The sequence below is a fragment of a genome, unplaced genomic scaffold (genome assembly GCF_019419815.1).
Source record: "Pyrus x bretschneideri cultivar Hongxiangsu unplaced genomic scaffold, Pyrus_bretschneideri_v1 Contig40, whole genome shotgun sequence".
In the NCBI taxonomy this organism is placed as follows: domain Eukaryota; kingdom Viridiplantae; phylum Streptophyta; class Magnoliopsida; order Rosales; family Rosaceae; genus Pyrus; species Pyrus x bretschneideri.
Genome location: NW_025999724.1, coordinates 4,600,630 through 4,619,728, shown reverse-complemented (window position 1 = coordinate 4,619,728; position 19,099 = coordinate 4,600,630). Strand labels below are relative to the sequence as shown.

Genomic DNA, 19,099 nt, shown 5'->3' with positions numbered 1-19,099 from the left:
AAGCTGGGTTTTGCAGCTTCTTGTTTTTGGCTTTTTTTCATCCAAAACTGTGAAAAAAAGCTGAAGCTGAGTGTTTACCAAACACAAAAACAGCTCCCAACTTTTTTTTATAGCAGCTTTTTTCAGAATCACCTCAGTACCAAACCAGGTCTAAATTAAGTCCCGTGAATCTATTTGTTTATCTTTTCCGCGCAGGAGACTGTAAAGTATGCGACTCGCAGTATGTGGTTCCCGGTTTACAGCCCTCTAGTTCATGAAAAATGAGGCTTTGGTGCTGTACCACGCATGATAAGTTGCAGTCAGATGCTATATTTTTTGCAGCTCAGGCATCAATAGTTCTGCAGTAAAGCAACTTGTTCTTGGTCTGTCTTTGTAAATTCATAATTTACAAGCTCGGAGATATAGTAGACATTGAGGTAACAAAACTAAGGCCCTCCTTTTACTAAATTGATAAGAAAGTAGAAATTAGAAAGCCATTTGTTTGAACGACACATTCATTTATGTGATAAAAAAAAAAATATTAGTGCAGTGTCTTTGTTTCCAAACTACTTTCGACATGTTACGTCTAACTTAGAGTAATATTAGGAAGACTAAATTTATAGACAAAATTTACAAACTAATTGATGTGTCACAAATAGGAAATGAGCACGTTTTCAATGCTTAAGTAATAATCCAATTATCAACTTTCATGTCATAGAATAGTAACTGCTTGCAAATTTTATTCTGGATCCTTAAATTTCATTGGCCTTTGAATAAATAGGTCAGGCAACAATGGTATGTATGGCTCAGTCATATAGGTTTTAAGCAAGATTTAATTGTTGTAAAGATCTATTAGATCCTTATATGTAAGATTTAATTGTTAATTTTTGAATCACTAAGTGGTACGTAACAAATAAAAGAAAATTTGTACAGTTGATAGAATGCTTTAGGGTTCATTCTACAGCGGGGAGGATGTTCAGATGAAAGGTTTGAACGATGAATCTTGGACCAAGGTGTAAACAAAACCATTTGAATTTCCACTCACCACCAAAAGCGACTAACGTGCAACTTTATCTTTATGCAAAGTTACAATTACCTTTTGGACTACGACTAAGTGCCAAGAAATTTTAGACTCATTCGTCAAAAAATCTTTAAATATAAAGCCAAGGGTCTAATGAATAATGTTTTTTTGGTGTCACAAGCTTCATAAAAATAATTGGACAAAAATACTCTTTAAACAAAAAACTTCAAAAACAACTCAAAATAATGCATAAAATGTGACAAGATTATTTTTGTTATTTTAACAATATTTTTTTAATAATTATTTTTTTTTTGTACAAGTTTTTTTTTAATAATTAGTACCTCATAATAGGTTAGTAATAATATGATTCAATCAATTATTTATTAAATATTATTTTCTCTATTCTTAATATAAATTCAATAGAGACCAATTTTATTATGTGGATTCAGCTGCTTTAATTGGCTTATGAGGGATTTCTTCTAGCACGATCTAAGATTATTTATTTGCTTCAAATATTTGACTTTTCTTTTGTCAATTTACGCATATAAATACATTTAAAACGTGTAAGTCACGTGTAGCACGCTGTAATATATGCATTTTGCACGCACGTGAGCGTGTGCATGATGACTAATATGTAATAAGAATTTCACGCGCATGCATGAAGGCTAATATGTAATAAGAATTGGGTTATGACGGGTCCATAAAAAAAGTCTTCTATGCATCTTGTATGAGAGGATTATACAAATAATGAAAAATTGTTGTCTGGTACTCCAAAAAATGTCTTTATGCAGTCTTCACATATATACATTTTTTTGTGATATTTTTAGATTGAAGTGCAAAATTATTTTTTTGATGTATCAATAATTGCTTCGAAAAATAACAAAGAATACATCGAGAGACATATTGTGCATTAGGCCCTAAATTAAACACTTACATTCTGTTTAATCAAATTTAATGTTGTGATTGATCTGAGCTACCACAAATTTTTTTAGATAACGTTAGCAATTGCGTCACCCCGAGTTCCAAAGAGAAAATTCCAAAGAGAAAATGTAGACTCCTCAATTTTTTTTCTAATTTTTATCCAAAATAAAAGTCTTCCTCCGTAAAGTAGTTTAGAAGAAAACAATCCACAATTTTCTTATAATTTTTATCTAAACAGACAAGTCAAAACTCAAACGTTATAAATGAATCCTTAAACTGTTATCTCAGTTCTCAACATCATCCCACATTCATTTTCCACCAAATGGCAGAAGCAACAAAGAGGTGGCCACTTAATTCCATAACAATTTCTCACTTTTGTATTTTGTTTCTTACTTTTGTTTTGTTTCTGATTTGTAGTTTCTGTGAATATTTTTCAGGTATGCAGTTGTTACAGGCGCAAGCAAAGGATTAGGATTAGGGATTGTCAAGCAGTTGGCATCAGATGGAATCACTGTGGTCTTAACTGCCAGAGATGAGAAGAGGGGTCTTGAAGCTGTTGAGAAACTCAAACAGTCTGGCTTGGCAGGTCAAGTGGTATTTCATCAACTTGATGTGGCTAACCCCGCTACCATTCTTCCTTTGGCAGAATACATCAAAACCCAGTTCGGGAAACTCGATATCTTGGTATGATAAAAACTGGTTTCTTAAAAAGTTTACGTCTTTGCAGACTTGGGCGTACCGAGTTGGGTAGCGCTGCCTGCTCCCCTGTGTGCACCTCTAAGTTAGAATACTCCTCTTCTACTCAAGGGGTGGGAGGCTGGATTAAGCCTTACACTGGGTTAACTATAATAATTTGATTCGAATTCATTTTTAATGAGAATCGGACCTAAGACCTAAAGTAGTTGGAACCATTTCATTTTGCTTTTTGACTAACCAATTTCAACATGGATGAATACAAAAGAAATCTGTTTTTTTTTTTTTTTTTTTAAACAAACGATATTAGTTACATTAAAGAGGAGGGGGTGGGCTTAGCTTTACAATGAGCTAGCAATAATATGGTTCAAATTCATCTATAGCAAGAATCGAATCTAAGACCTCTCACTTATAAAAGAATCTTCATATAACTATCACGACCTTACCATACATGAAGTTTTTTGAATAAAAGTAATTTGCATTAGACTGTAAATTTGTCATTGTCTGTTGTGTATCCCATATATGAAACGACCCTCTGTACAATTTGCAAGATTTTCCCTATACTCGAGCCTTTCAGTCTGTCATTATACCTGGGAAGTCAATAGAATATATTCGTCATACCCGAAAAAGATTAGTTGTTGGACTTTAGGGTTGGACAAAGTAGCACACCCTTGGGCGCTTGGAAGGGCATTGGCTTTTGTTGCAAGAACACCAAAGGATCTATCAAACCTTTTCATTTTCATTCTCTATAATTTCTTACCTTTAATTGCTCGTGTGACTGAAATAAGCAATATTGAAAGAGTTGGGCTCTGCACAGGTGAACAATGCAGGGATTATGGGAGCCGCCATTGTAGATACCGATGCTTTTAAAGCTGCAACAGCTTCTGGTATTCCGGTAAGTCTTTGACATAATTTTTTTCAAAAGGCCACCTTCGGTGCCTGCTATTGGATTGAGTTGGATAACTTACTAGCCTTTTAAAGGAAAATGATCTGTGTAATGTTCCCAACAATATTTTCACTGTGATAGTTTTGATGACTGGAGTGCATGTGAACCTGTAATTAACAAATTTTTTTGTTTGGGGTGGGTGTCTGATGCAGGAAGGAACTGATTGGAAGAAAATGATGACTCAAAATTATGAGTTAGCAGAAGAATGCGTGCAAACAAACTATTATGGTGCTAAACGAACAACTGAAGCGCTTATTCCACTCCTCCAATTATCTGATTCACCGAGAATAGTTAACGTTTCATCTTCCTGGGGCAAGTTAAATAATATACCTAGTGACTGGGCTAAAGGAGTTTTCAGTCATGCTGAAAATCGAACAGAAGAGCGAATAGATGAGGTGTTGACTCAGTTTCTAAAAGACTTCAAGGAGGGTTCAATTGAAAGCAAAGGCTGGCCTTCTTTTATGGCTGGCTATATACTCTCAAAGGCAGCAATGAATGCACATACACGTGTCCTAGCCAAGAAGTACGCGGGTTTTCGCATCAATTGTCTCTGCCCCGGATTTGTCAAAACTGATATAAACTTCAATGCTGGTAACGTGCCTGTCGAAGAAAGTGCTGCAAGGGTTCTGAAGTTAGCATTTCTTCCCAATGATGGCCCTTCTGGCTTCTTCTTTGTTGAGTCTGAAGTAACAGGTTTTTGATTGAAAATGATTTATATTACATGCAAATGTTGCCAATGCATGCAATAAAAGTCACTCAGTGTCATACAACATGCTCTATCTCACATTCCAGTATGATGGAAGCTTAAAATTTTCATTGAAAGTCTAGATTTTGTCCTTTGTACCACATATTCTATCAGTCCATTGCTACGTTTTAATAATCTAATTTTCTTACATGACAATCAATATGTATCATTTGTATTTAGTAGACTTTTGTTGACTTTTTAAAGTGATAGACTTTTGTAGATATAGTAGACTTTTACTGACTATTATAAACTCCTTAAAATTGCGTATAGACTTTTGATGATATACTTTAGTGGAAAATAAAGGAGTTAAATGATAGACTTTTGTAGACCTCTAGAGACTTCAATGCTAGAATTTTATAGAATTATGTGACTTGTCATGAAATTTTTAATGACCTATTTATTAATAAGAATTACTTTAAGTTTTCATTCTTGAATTGGTGATTATGATCATGACAAAGTGGTCTTATGAGGTGGTGGTGGCAACAACGGTGATGAAAGTGTCACATGGTGATTGTTGGCAAGATGATGATAGAAAAATTAGTGCCTTTGGTGATTATGGTGGCGGGATGTTGTTGATGTAATGGAGTAGGGATGGGGGCACTGGTGACGAGGTAATGATGATGGTGGTAGAGGTGGTGTTGGTGTCGGTGGTGGTCATAATAGGAGTGATGATTGTGGGACCATACAATCAACTTTTCATGCAACTCGGTAAGAATCCATCAACACTTCGATTGGGGCAACTGCTCGCAAAGCTCTGGGGTAAGGCGGTCATGCCTTATAAACCCATTTTGCACACTTTAATGATCTTTTACAAAAACTGATGTTCTAGATGAATTACAATGCACGCCCATTTGGAAAATAAGGCTAAGGTACTGAAAATCATCGTGTCAAGTTTCTAGACCATAAGGTGATAATCTTGAAAATAAAACAAAATTCCTATAATTCAATCAAGTGGAAATTAGGATCCTGGCCTTGGCCATTCAATGTCATTGACTGAAATCTTGTGTCATTGACTGAAATCATCGTGTCAAGTTTTTCTGATATTCAAGTTGTTTTTGGATTGCCTTTGCCTTTCTTTGACCATCACTTGTATCATCATATGATGTTTTTAATAAATTTATCTAGTATTACCAAAAAATATATAATGGCAGAAAGAAACATTACACTCTCTCTATAAAGTCATCGTCAATAGCAGAAGCAACAAAGAGGCGGCCACTTCTTTTCCCAACAATTCGCCAGTTTTGCTTCTGTTTCTTATTTTTGTAGTTTGTTCTGAATTTGGTTTTTGTATTAAAAGGCAGTGAAAAGGCTCAAGGAAAAGGACATTGAACTCAACACGCAAAAAGACTTTTAAAAGTTCTCCAACTTAATTTCAGACATCCCTTTTTGTAGTTCAAATTAACACTTTGTATTTATTGCTCTGCAACTTCCTTTGTAGCATCTATTTCTTATGTTAAATTTTCCTTCCCAGAACATGTTGTGTACTCACAAGAACTTGCCCAACTAGTAGCTGAACTTGCCTGAATAGGTTTAAACTTTGCCCTGTTACTTGTTGTTTGAACCCAATTTTACACTATCGGCCTGAGCAATCGAGACCGTAGAATGAGTAAAATTCTGAGCCATTGGATTGGAAGAAGGTTGAGATAATTGATTAATAATTTATTTAGATAATATTATGATTTTAATAATCACGATGTTATCTGGGGAATTATTAAGAAAGTTATTTCTAAAAACGTGGAGATAATTAAGGAGTTCAAAAGATTGAATGCTATCGGATTAGAAGATCGAAGATAAGTTTTTGATATCAAATTGCGTGCACTTGGTCTGGATAATTTTTCAAGTTCTTCAATCACATTAGGAAACCCAAATCATGCCGTTATTTTGCAATATTGGGATTCTATTCTAATGCATGTTTTTTGGGTTGGTTCTATGCACGTGGCTTAAGTGTCGTGCGGCTATGCATTTTTAGAGAAGGTGTTTTGCATGTGTGCGTGTGGTTGGAAGAAAAGCACGTGGCATGCATGGTTGCACACGGGCAAATAGGTGGTGATAGGCTTTGGCCTATCATGAGATAAGGAAATGGCCACGTGGAATACATCCAGAAGATAAGAAGGGAAAAACATGGGCTTTTTTTAATAACGGTGATAATACCAAAGCAAGGTCAAGTGATGATGGCTTTCTGTCATTTGCTAAGGGATAGGCTCTCGCTTATCTAGTTTGAATTGAAATCAAATTCTACTAGCGAAGCCGCACCACACATCTCCTTCTATATATACAAGGCTGCGAACACCATTCAAGGGACCTCCAATTCAACACACAATTGCCATGCGCAAAACCTCTCAAACATCTTGATATTTTTTATTTTCTTTTTCTCGCCAACACATCTTCAATTTGGATAAACAGCACTGTGAAGGCAGCCAGTGAGCATCTTCAGTTTGTATAAACAGCACTGTTTCCGTAGACTCAACCGATCGAGGAGCACCTTCAGTTTGGATAAACAGCACTGCGTCGAGGTCTACTGGTTACCTATCCAAGTCTTGGTCGAGAAGGGTTTCCAAATCCTTATTGGCAGAGGTCATCTTATTAGCCTTTTTGGCGAAGTAAGGTGTTACGAGTTACGATATTCAGCGCATTAAACGCCGAGTGGTTTTATGATTGGATACTCCTAAGTGAGTTTCAGAGTTCGGCATTCTGAGGGTCGAACCACATTTACCATCAAGACACACATTACCTTTGAATACTTGTGTTCGTACAGTTTGGTGTCGATTTGACGTGCTTATACTCTCACGAATATAATCACTGTGACCGAATCCAGCGCTGACGATTTGTGAACTTCGCAGAACTAGCAGCCTTGTCTTCAGGCTCGAGAATCCAAATGCCGAGATTTGTTCATTCCTCGGCCGCAGTCACAAGATAAAGAAGTCAGCAATGCGCTCAACGCAACATCAACAAATTTTACTCCTCGGCCGAGCTCAGCCGACGAGTTGGCACGCCCCGCATTCAACCGAAGGACGTAGTTAGCTTATTAGTTACTCGGCCTGCGTGCCACGTAAGCTTTGTAATTTTTAGAGGTCAACACTTGTATTTGTCATTGATTTTCAAGTTATTATCCTTTAATGAAATTTATTGTCATTTTAGTTAACATTTTACAAATACTTACCAACGCTTTACATTTAGTTTTTTACTTACTCTTTGTTTGGCTTTACTTTTCATCTTTACTCTTTTCACAAAGATTGCAAACTGACTTGGATGAGTTCTGATCAGATTGTGGTTGTATCTTGGCATTTAAGATAAGAAAAATATAAAGTTCTTGTCTTCAAGGCGAAGAAAAGAATCTCATATGGATTTAACACCTCCATGGAACAGTCTTTTGATAAAGAGGCTCAGTTTACTTGTGGTACAAGCAAATGACCTAAAAACATCCAAATATTAAACAATTTGTTGGTCTTGGCCAGCAATGGCACGCTTGAAAACAATGAACTTTGTAAGAGTCTAAGAACCTACTCAAAGCTTCACCAAGGCACCTTCAACTAACATAGGATTCTAACCACGAAGTACCAAATTTTAGCATAAATTGGCTTTGCCCTGCATCAGTTAAAACAGATCTAACCAACACCACCGGCGTCTTGATTGTTGAAGAAGGTGCTGCAAGGGTTGTGAAGTTAGCGTTGCTGACCAATTATGGTCCTTCTGGCTTCTTCTTTTCTCAGTATTAAGTGGCAGAGTTTTGATTGAAGATGATATATATATATATATATATATGGTTAAAATACTCATGTTATTTGTTTTTCAATAAAGGTGCATTCCTATAGTTTAGGTGGTCTGTTGTGGATTTACTTATTCTTTAGGCATATCTCAGATATTGTGGAGTCTATCAAGTAGTGGATGGTGTTGTGTTCCAAGTAATGGTTTAGTCGTGCCTTTTAATTTGCTAAGTCGGTTATTGTCTTTTTTTCTATTTAAGTTGTAATCTCTATGTTGAACACACATTTGACACGCATTTTTATGGTGAAGAGAGTGCTAAGGCGGGTTACCATTTTCAACTTGTTAAGAAAAATGTTAGTTTGGTAATTGTTATGTTTAGTTTATGTGAAAGAGAGTGCTAATGTGGAAAGTTTTACGAAAAACATCGCCAACTTAACTGTTGAAGACAATAGATGAAGCCAAAGTTCCAATACAATTTCTTAGTGTGATAAAAATTGAAGGATTTTGCTGTAAAAAACAACGTTCATGCTTTGAGTCTCATTCAACTCATTGGCAAGGTTCTGACTTATGAGAAAGGATCTACAATGTTGGAAAAAAAAAAAAAAAAAAAAAAAAAAAAAACTCCCTTCATTTTGCAATTTGCATGTCCTTGTACATTTTGATATTTTGTAGCAATGTATAATGTTTTTTCATTAGGCTCTCAGTTTGGGGTTTATAATATCTGAAAGATAAATATTTTTTTATTGTTTTAAAGTAATATTTATATGACAAAGTGGTATGTAGATACTAATTTAGGATGATTTTTTTATTTGCTAATTTATTGAAGTAAAATAAATTATTACCCGTTAAAATACGGGTTGGGTTAAAGTATCAGTTAAGATTAATGGCATTGACAAGACATGATCCGTTAAGATATCGAGTATGTCATGAAAATGAAACGAACACAACAAACACGACGTGATCTTCAAGTCTATTACTTCCCTCTCCGCATACCAAGCGGGCCTATAATAGCTTAATGGATCCACTAGAATTGTATTTGACATGGCCCAAAAAGTCGTCTTTTTTTGTGGGTTTTATATGAAGCCCAGAAACCCCAAGGGGGGTGGTGGCTCAAATTTCAAACCCCAAAGGGGCAAAAAAAAAAAGGTCAAAATAATACAACTTGGTTCTTGCACAATACGCAAAAATCTGAGGAATTGTAAGAAGTGAGTCTGAAAACTAGTCAAATATCTATAAATATGGTCTGAGAACTAGAAAGAAAGAAAAAGCTGAAACCCAACCAATTTAACGATGGCAGAAGCAGTAAAGAGGTAAGTGTATAAATAAAAAGCCCATATCTTATGAATTATCTTCTTTTCTTCTTCCAGAATTTCCCAATATATTTTCATTGGCGTTTTTTGTTTATTTCTGTCAGGTATGCAGTTGTGACAGGAGCTAACAAAGGGATTGGATTTGGCACAGTTAAGCAGTTGGCTTCCAACGGCATCGTAGTTGTGTTAACTGCTAGAGATGAGAAGAGGGGTCTTGAAGCTCTTGAAAAACTGAAAGATTTTGGCATTTCTGATGTCGTTGTTTTTCATCAGCTTGATGTAACAGATTCTGTTAGTGCTGCTAGATTGGCGGATTTTGTCAAAACCCAATTCGGAAAACTCGATATCTTGGTAAGTAAATATTGAAATTTTGAGCTTATTTTTACCGTTTAAGTTGAGCAATATAGAGCAAAGATGATTAATCTCTGGTTAATTACTTACTGATGAAGGCAGAGATGACAGGGATGAAATTTTTGGCAATTTTGTACTGTGTAGGTAAACAATGCAGCAGTTGTTGGAAGCATAGTAACCCCTGAAGATTTCAAATCAGCTTCAAGTGGTAAGGTGAGGTTCTCTGTGTGTGTGTATATATATATATGTGTAGATATATATACATATCATAACCTTCATCACAATGGTAAGATGTTTTGCCTTTTGGAATTGGAAGCAAGATTAATGGACAAGAGCAACCTTGTGAATCAGTAAAAGTTACATCCAGGCGAAAAGTTTAACAGATGCAAAACAATTTCCTTGTGCATAGCGATTTTCATGCTCTCTTTTTCTACTGTATTACTCTCTTGTCTTTGTTGCTTGACTCTCCTTACATGTATTCAATCCAAATGCTAGGAAGAAAAAAGAAATGAGTAGCGGGGGAGAAAAGGAAGTGCGAAAATCGCTTCCCTTTCCCCATTTGAGATGAAGTTAGGGCCTTATGCAATACAATTTTCTGGGAACACAATCCTTGTACAATTTCATTTCCGTATAACTTTATAAATTAATTAGGGAAATTGATGATGGAAAACTTCCAAGAGGGTTAACTTTTTTTCTGGGATGCAGAGGCCTGAAGAAATCAATTGGAGTGAAATACCGACCATACCAAACGACGAGGTAGCGGAACAATGCCTGAAGACAAACTACTATGGTACCAAGAGTGTGACTGAAGCGCTTTTGCCCCTCCTCCAGCTGTCTGATTCTCCAAGAATCGTTAATGTTTCTTCCGGTGTTGGTAAACTAATGGTATGATCAACATAAAAATCTGTTTCTTTTTCTGGCATGCCCTTGACAAGATCAAATTTCCACTTGGTTGTTCAAATAGTTGATGAAATTGAACCAAATTAATATTTCAGTCAAGTTGTTTTCCTTTTATGAAAAGTATTAGAGAACTCTGTCCTTCATCTGTTTTACAAAAAGGAATCCTTCTGTTTTTTTATACGTAAGATGCAATTTTTTGTGTTTCAAAATCAAACCAAAACTCTCCTGTCTTTCATGCTGCTTCAGAATTTTCCAAATGGATGGGCGAAAGAGGTACTAAGTGATGCCGAGAGACTTACAGAAGAGAAGATAGATTCTGTGTTGATTATATTTTTGGAAGACTTCAAAAAAGGAGACACCAAAATCTGGTCTCCTATTTTTCCACCCTATACAGTCTCAAAAGCAGCCTTGAACGCATACACTAGGATTCTGGCCAAGAAGTATCCGAATTTCTGCATCAATTGTGTGAGCCCTGGATTTGTCAAAACAGATATAACCTTCAATGTTGGCAACTTAACCATCGACGAAGGTGCTGAAAGCCCCGTCAGGTTGGCGCTACTTCCCAACGGTGGTCCTACTGGTCTCTACTTTGGTCAGAAAGAAGTCGCTTCGTTCTGAGTACTTAATAGTTTTTACACAATGTAACAGATGAAGGGACTTTCGTAATAGGGGTGTGTGTGATCACTTTCTCTAGAAATTTTTATGATGATTGTTAAAGAAATTTTTCTTAGACATTTATAATAAATAAGTGTCAATGCTGCAATTTGAGTATTCGGCAATGAACACTATTGCAGTTTTCTGTAAACACAATCCTTCTACTGTTTTATTCCGCCTATAAGTTAATGCATCGTCTCCTGGATGTAAAAGAACATGAAGTGTAGAAAAAGATATGTAGGCTAAAAATATATTTGTTATTGATACGTGAATGTGGAAAAATGGAAGAGAATGCTAAAATGGAAGAGAATGCTTTTTTTTCTCATTATCTTTCTCTACAAGATTACAAGGATATATATACATGATACAAGTGTGTAGGTAGGACAAGGTAGCCGTCCTAGTGTGTAGGTAGGACAAGGTAGGACGGCTGTAGGACAACTTGACGGCTGTAGGACGGCTATTGTGTAGGTAGGACAAGGTAGGACGGCTGTAGGACGGCTAGTGTGTAGGTAGGACAAGGTAGGACGGCTGTAAGACGGCTTGACGGCTGTAGGACGGCTAGTGAATAATATTATATACAATTACACAAGGACTCCAACCACATTCCTTATTTGTCTAACACTCCCCCTCAAGTTGGAGAGTGGATGTCAAGAACTCCCAACTTGCGTAACATACCCGAAAACTTTTCTTTCCCAAGAGGTTTGGTAAACAAGTCTGCCAACTGTTGTGCCGTACCCACATGCTTGGTCTCTATTGTGCCATCTACAATCTTATCTCGTATAAAGTGACAATCCATCTCAATGTGACGAGTTCGTTCATGAAAAACAGGATTGGCAGCTATATGTAACGCTGCTTGATTATCACAAAATAAAATGGAAGGACCATCCAAAGGAATGTTCAAATCCTTCAACAAAAAACGAAGCCAAACTATCTCGCAACAAGCACCTGCCATGGCCCTATATTCCGCCTCTGCTGAAGAGAGCGAAACGGTTTTCTGTCGTTTCGTCCGCCAAGAAATCAAAGAACCGCCCAAGAATACACAATACCCAGTAGTCGAACGGCGAGTGATAGGGCAACCTGCCCAATCAGAATCACAAAACGCAGTTAACTTGGTCTGGTTGTCAGAACGAAATAATAAACCTTGACCTGGAGTAGCCTTCAAATAACGAACAATACGAAGCGCAGCATCCGTATAGATATCCTTGGCTCGTGCATAAAACGGCTTAGAACATGCACAGAATAGGTGATATCCGGCCGAGTGATAGTGAGATATATTAACCGACCTACTAATCGTCGATACTTTTCAGGATCCTTGAGAAGTTCTCCTTTATCAGATAATTTTGTGTCATCCATAGGAAAAGCAATGGGTCATGCTCCCAAAAAACCATAGTCCTTGAGAATCTCTAATGCATACTTGCGTTGAGAAATATAAATCCCTTGTTTGGAATGAGAAACCTCAATGCCCAAAAAATATTTTAAATCACCAAGGTCTTTTATCCGAAAATGATCACGGAGAAAAGACTTCAGAGAATTAATGGCACTAGCATCATTGCCTGTAATCACAATATCATCCACATAAATGAGCAAAGCTGTGAAAGAAATACCAGACTTTTTAGTGAACAATGAATAGTCAGCTTTGGATTGTTGAAAACCGGCAGAAATGATGGCACTAGTGAATTTGGCAAACCATTGGCGAGAAGCCTGCTTAAGACCATAAAGTGACTTGTGAAGGCGACACACAAGATTCTCCCCCTGTCGCCGAAGACCAGGAGGAAGAGACATATAGATTTCTTCATGTAAGTCACCATGTAAGAAAGCATTATTAACATCAAGCTGATGAAGAGACCAAGACTGACTAGCAGCAAGAGCAAGAAGACAACGCACCGTAATCATCTTAGCAGTAGGAGAAAAAGTGTCATGATAATCAATACCTTCAGCCTGAGTGAAGCCTTTAGCAACCAAACGAGCTTTGTAGCGGTCAATAGAGCCGTCGGAATTGTGCTTGAGTTTGTACACCCACTTACAACCAATGGGAATTTTGCCAGGGGGCAAGGAAGTTAAAGTCCAAGTACCATTAGCATGTAAAGCTTGAAGCTCCTCAGTCATAGCACGTTGCCAATTGGGGTCAGTGGCAGCCTCGGCAAAGGAGGAAGGCTCCACAGTCCGACTGACAGAGTTAATGTAAGAAAAATGCATGGGAGAGTAACGGTGATAAGAGAGAAAATTACAAAGTGGATATCGCGTACCTTGTGTAGAACCGGGTTGCGAAGTCAAAGATGGGTGGGATGGCAGAATCACCTGCGAGCAAACGTAGCCTTTTAAATAGGATAGAGGTTTATGGGCACGGGAAGAGGTGCGGGGAAGGGGAGGATTGGTAGGTAGTGGGGGGGTAGGGATGTCCGTGGGTAAAGGGGCATGGGGAGGAACGGGTAATGGGGCAGCAAGGGAATTTGTGGGAGGCGTGGTAGGGGAGGAAGGTGGAGGAGGGTGAGGCGTCGGGGCAGGAAAGGGTGGGTTATATGTAAAGTCCAGAGGGGGTGGGATGGGTAGGGTAGGCGAAGAGGATGGGATAAGAGGGTGAGAAACGGCATAAGGGAAAGTAGTTTCGTGAAAGATGACGTCTCGACTAGTGAAAATGCGGTGATTATCGAGATCGTAAAGGGTATAGGCCTTTTGTCCATGAGGATAACCGAGAAAAATGCAACGATGAGCCCGAGGGGAAAATTTGGTGGTGGGAGTGACAGAGGTGGCATATGCCAGACAACCAAAGACGCGGAAGTGGTCATAAGATGGGGTTTTCGAAAAGAGAACCTCAAATGGGGATTTATGATGGAGAAGACGGGTAGGGAGACGATTGATGAGATAAGTAGCGGTAAGAACACATTCCCCCCAAAACTTGATAGGAAGATGGGATTGAAAACGAATGGCGCGAGCGGTTTCAAGAAGATGACGATGTTTTCTTTCAACAACGCCATTTTGTTGGGGGCTATAAACACAAGAGGTTTGTAGAAGCACCCCATGATCAGAGAAAAAACTACGAAGAGATAAAAATTCACCACCATTGTCAGTACGAATGCATTGGATGGTAGTGCGGAATTGGGTAGTGACATAAGCAAAAAAATCCTTAATTAATTGTTGAGTGTCGGATTTATGTTTCATGAGGAAGACCCACGTAAAGCGAGAAAAATCATCCACAATGGTTAAGAAATAATGAGCACCAGAAAGAGAAGATTGACGATTCGGGCCCCAAATATCACAATGAATTAAAGCAAAAGGGAAAGTTGATGAAATTGAACTCAAAAGAAAAGGTTGACGAGTTTGTTTTGCCAACGGACAAACATCACAAATATGACTAGAATCAAAAGTACAATTAAGAGAGCTAGATGCTAAAGCTTGCAAACGAGTGGAGGAGGGGTGACCAAGACGCCTATGCCAGAGGGAGGAGGGGATGGTAATGATGTTGCAGAGAGGTTGACGGGTGGGGAGAGAAGAGGTAAGGGCCACAAGGTAATACAGATCGCCACGTCGCTTACCCACACCAATCATCGCCTTCGAAACCAAGTCCTGCAAAACACACCAAGAAGGAAAGAAGGTTATGGAACACGATAATCCATCTGTAAGTTTACCAACCGATAAAAGGTCCACTCGGAAATTAGGGACACATAAAACATCCTTCAAAGTAACTGATGAATTTAAAGGAAGAGTGCCGGTAACAGTAATAGGAGCGGAAGCACCACTAGGCAAAGAAACAGGCGGCAAATGTGAAGGAGAACGATTAACCAAACATGAGGCGGAAGAAGTAATATGATCCGTAGCACCACTGTCAAGAATCCATTGACCATGACGAGAGGTGACAGGTAACAAACCTTGGGCAAAATCAGTAGTGAGCACGGCATTGGCCTGAGGAGGGGTGGTGGTGTCACGTAGAGCAGCTAGAACACGGGAGTGCTGCTCGGCAGAGAGGTCAGGCATGGCAAGCTGCAAGTCATGCAAAGTGGGCTGGGCCCCGTGCACTTGGTGGGTCGTTGGAGTAGAAGAGGAGGTGGGGGCCTGGGTGCCTTGCACGTGATGGGCCTGGGTGAAATTATGGGGCCGGGAAGCAGAAAACCGTGGCTGCCGGGAAGGACTGGAAGGTGCATGGCTGCGGGAAGAACTGGAAGCAGTGGCACGGCGCTAGGCCTGGCAATTTCTGACACGACCCGATAACCCGACACGACACGACACGAAATTAACAGGTGTTTGGGTCGACACGATAACGAATCGGGTCTTATCGGGTAACCCGATAAGCACCTGTTAAGATAACGGGTCGGGTCGGGTATACACGTGGGTAAACACGATACACGATAAGCAGAATATTATTTTTATAATTTTATAACCCCTAAAAAAATATTGTAATAATTATATACATTAATTTTACAATTTTATACCCCTAAAAATTATAATAAATATATATATATATATATTAAATTAACTATAAAATTTATAATAATTATAATAATTATATATACTATAATAATTATACCCCCAAAATATTAAGTCTATCTATACTAATTATATTATATATATATATATATTAAATTTTATAAAAATTATAATGCATATTAATTAATAATTTAATATGCATGATCATGCCAACTTGCCGTCCTTTTTGGAAAAAAAAATGGAGGGAAAATGAAAATGTTAAGAAAAGTTGAAAATAAAACAAAAAAGTGAGGGAATTAGGGAAAGATGTTGGAGGGAAAAGTGAAAATGATAAGAAAAAGTTGAAAAGGAAACAAAAAAGAGAGGGAAAAATGAAAATTAATAGAAGTGGTGAGAAATTTTTTTTTTTTTTTAAGTTATTAACTTTTTATCACACACATGACTGTCATGACATATCTCACTATTTTTATAATGAACACGTGACACGTGATGTATGTATTATTCCGTGTACCAGTCAATTATAATTTATACGTACAAAATAAATAGATTTAAATCTACTTAATAAATATATATATACACACACACACACACACGGAACTTGATTGATGGCATACGAATTCTCCAAAACTAATTTCAACGATCCAAACCGTCAAAATTGTTTGTATATGCTTGGAGATCATATCAGCAAAAAATCACAAAAAAAAAACATTCAGAGATCAAGTAACGGGACAAAGCTTTTCAACGGTTATAAACGAAAAATCACGATTTAACGGTTATTTTAACTCCGATTTTGATGATTTTTTATAACTACACTTCTTGACCCTATATGAATACAATGAATGAATTCGATCTTCAATTTAAAATATTTACACAAGTGGATACCACAAAATCTTATGTTATACTTAATAAAAGTATAAATAAACTCTAAGTGTTAGTCAATCTATCGTTTTACAAATTCTCCAAAACTAATTTCAACGATCCAAACCATCAAAATTGTTTGTATATGCTTGGAGATCACATCAGCAAAAAATCACAAAAAAAAAACATTCAAAGATCAAGTAACGGGACAAAGCTTTTCAACGGTTATAAACGAAAAATCAAGATTTAACGGTTATTTTAACTCCGATTTTGATGATTTTTTATAACTACACTCCTTGACCCTATATGAATACAATGAATGAATTCGATCTTCAATTTAAAATATTTACACAAGTGGATACCACAAAATCTTATGTTATACTTAATAAAAGTATAAATAAACTCTAAGTGTTAGTCAATCTATCATTTTACGAATTCTCCAAAACTAATTTCAACGATCAAAACCGTCAAAATTGTTTGTATATGCTTTGAGATCACATCAGCAAAAACTCACAAAAAAAAAACATTTAAAGATCAAGTAACGGGACAAAGCTTTTCAACGGTTATAAACGAAAAATCAAGATTTAACGGTTATTTTAACTCCGATTTTGATGATTTTTTATAACTACACTCCTTGACCCTATATGAATACAATGAATGAATTCGATCTTCAATTTAAAATATTTACACAAGTGGATACCACAAAATCTTATGTTATACTTAATAAAAGTATAAATAAACTCTAAGTGTTAGTCAATCTATCGTTTTACGAATTCTCCAAAACTAATTTCAATGATCAAAACCGTCAAAATTGTTTGTATATGCTTGGAGATCACATCAGCAAAAAATCACAAAAAAAAAACATTCAGAGATCAAGTAACGGGACAAAGCTTTTCGACGGTTATAAACGAAAAATCAAGATTTAACGGTTATTTTAACTCCGATTTTGATGATTTTTTATAACTACACTCCTTGACCCTATATGAATACAATGAATGAATTCGATCTTCAATTTAAAATATTTACACAAGTGGATACCACAAATCTTATGTTATACTTAATAAAAGTATAAATAAACTCTAAGTGTTAGTCAATCTATCGTTTTACGAATTCTCCAAAACTAATTTCAACGATCCAAACCGTCAAAATTGTTTGTATATGCTTGGAGATCACATCAGCAAAAAATCACAAAAAAAAAACATTCAAAGATCAAGTAACGGGACAAAGCTTTTCAACGGTTATAAACGAAAAATCACGATTTAACGGTTATTTTAACTCCGATTTTGATGATTTTTTATAACTACACTCCTTGACCCTATATGAATATAATGAATGAATTCGATCTTCAATTTAAAATATTTACACAAGTGGATACCACAAAATCTTATGTTATACTTAATAAAAGTATAAATAAACTCTAAGTGTTAGTCAATCTATCCTTTTACGAATTCTCCAAAACTAATTTCAACGATCAAAACCGTCAAAATTGTTTGTATATGCTTGGAGATCACATCAGCAAAAAATCACAAAAAAAAAATATTCAGAGATCAAGTAATGGGACAAAGCTTTTCGACGGTTATAAACGAAAAATCAAGATTTAACGGTTATTTTAACTCCGATTTTGATGATTTTTTATAACTACACTCCTTGACCCTATATGAATACAATTAATGAATTCGATCTTCAATTTAAAATATTTACACAAGTGGATACCACAAATCTTATGTTATACTTAATAAAAGTATAAATAAACTCTAAGTGTTAGTCAATCTATCGTTTTACAAATTCTCCAAAACTAATTTCAACGATCCAAACTGTCAAAATTGTTTGTATATGCTTGGAGATCACATCAGCAAAAAATCACAAAAAAAAAACATTCAAAGATCAAGTAACGGGACAAAGCTTTTCAACGGTTATAAACGAAAAATCACGATTTAACGGTTATTTTAACTCCGATTTTGATGATTTTTTATAACTACACTCCTTGACCCTATATGAATATAATGAATGAATTCGATCTTCAATTTAAAATATTTACACAAGTGGATACCACAAAATCTTATGTTATACTTAATAAAAGTATAAATAAACTCTAAGTGTTAGTCAATCTATCATTTTACGAATTCTCCAAAACTAATTTCAACAATCAAAACCGTCAAAATTGTTTGTATGTGCTTGGAGATCACATCAGCAAAAAATCACAAAAAAAATATATTCAGAGATCAAGTAGCGGGACAAAGCTTTTCGACGGTTATAAACGAAAAATCAAGATTTAACGGTTATTTTAACTCCGATTTTGATGATTTTTTATAACTACACTCCTTGAAGGCAATAGATCAAGCCAAAGTTCCAATATAATTTCATGATGTTCGATGTAAATTGAAGATTTTGTAAATGGAGGTGTAAACTTTTAAGAAAGACTTACAATCTTAAAAACAAAAACTCTTTATCCTTGCACATTTAATATTTGTAATAAATTAGTAGTGTATGTATTATTTTTTTTTATTAGGCTTTCATTTTCGAGTGTAGATATAGTACTTGAACGAGAAATGTTTTAATGTTTTCAAGTAATATTTATGTCGCAATGTGTGGTA

At 36.3% G+C, this 19,099-nt stretch overlaps 2 protein-coding genes across 2 annotated transcripts; both read left to right on the top strand.

Moving 5' to 3' along the window:
* The first annotated feature begins 2,111 nt into the window (after positions 1-2,111).
* LOC125469148 ((+)-neomenthol dehydrogenase-like) lies at positions 2,112-4,526 on the top strand. Its single transcript, XM_048566193.1, has 4 exons — positions 2,112-2,263; positions 2,359-2,605; positions 3,432-3,509; positions 3,713-4,526. Exons 1-4 carry the CDS (start codon positions 2,244-2,246, stop codon positions 4,259-4,261), a joined length of 894 nt encoding a protein of 297 aa, XP_048422150.1. The 5' UTR covers positions 2,112-2,243; the 3' UTR covers positions 4,262-4,526.
* Positions 4,527-9,162: 4,636 nt separating this feature from the next.
* Positions 9,163-11,334, top strand: LOC103940616 ((+)-neomenthol dehydrogenase-like). Its single transcript, XM_048566044.1, has 5 exons — positions 9,163-9,320; positions 9,425-9,671; positions 9,816-9,884; positions 10,377-10,556; positions 10,818-11,334. The coding sequence occupies exons 1-5, from the start codon at positions 9,301-9,303 to the stop codon at positions 11,187-11,189; spliced, it is 888 nt and encodes a 295-aa protein (XP_048422001.1). The 5' UTR covers positions 9,163-9,300; the 3' UTR covers positions 11,190-11,334.
* The last annotated feature ends 7,765 nt before the right edge of the window (positions 11,335-19,099 follow it).

Excerpts from the sequence above, each read along its gene's own strand:
- LOC125469148 (XM_048566193.1), top strand. The coding sequence starts at position 2,244 with ATGGCAGAAGCAACAAAGAG. Across the intron at positions 2,264-2,358 it reads ATGGCAGAAGCAACAAAGAG|GTATGCAGTTGTTACAGGCG; the intron begins GTGGCCACTTAA and ends AATATTTTTCAG. Across the intron at positions 2,606-3,431 it reads TCGGGAAACTCGATATCTTG|GTGAACAATGCAGGGATTAT; the intron begins GTATGATAAAAA and ends GGCTCTGCACAG.
- LOC103940616 (XM_048566044.1), top strand. The coding sequence starts at position 9,301 with ATGGCAGAAGCAGTAAAGAG. Across the intron at positions 9,321-9,424 it reads ATGGCAGAAGCAGTAAAGAG|GTATGCAGTTGTGACAGGAG; the intron begins GTAAGTGTATAA and ends TATTTCTGTCAG. Across the intron at positions 10,557-10,817 it reads CCGGTGTTGGTAAACTAATG|AATTTTCCAAATGGATGGGC; the intron begins GTATGATCAACA and ends ATGCTGCTTCAG.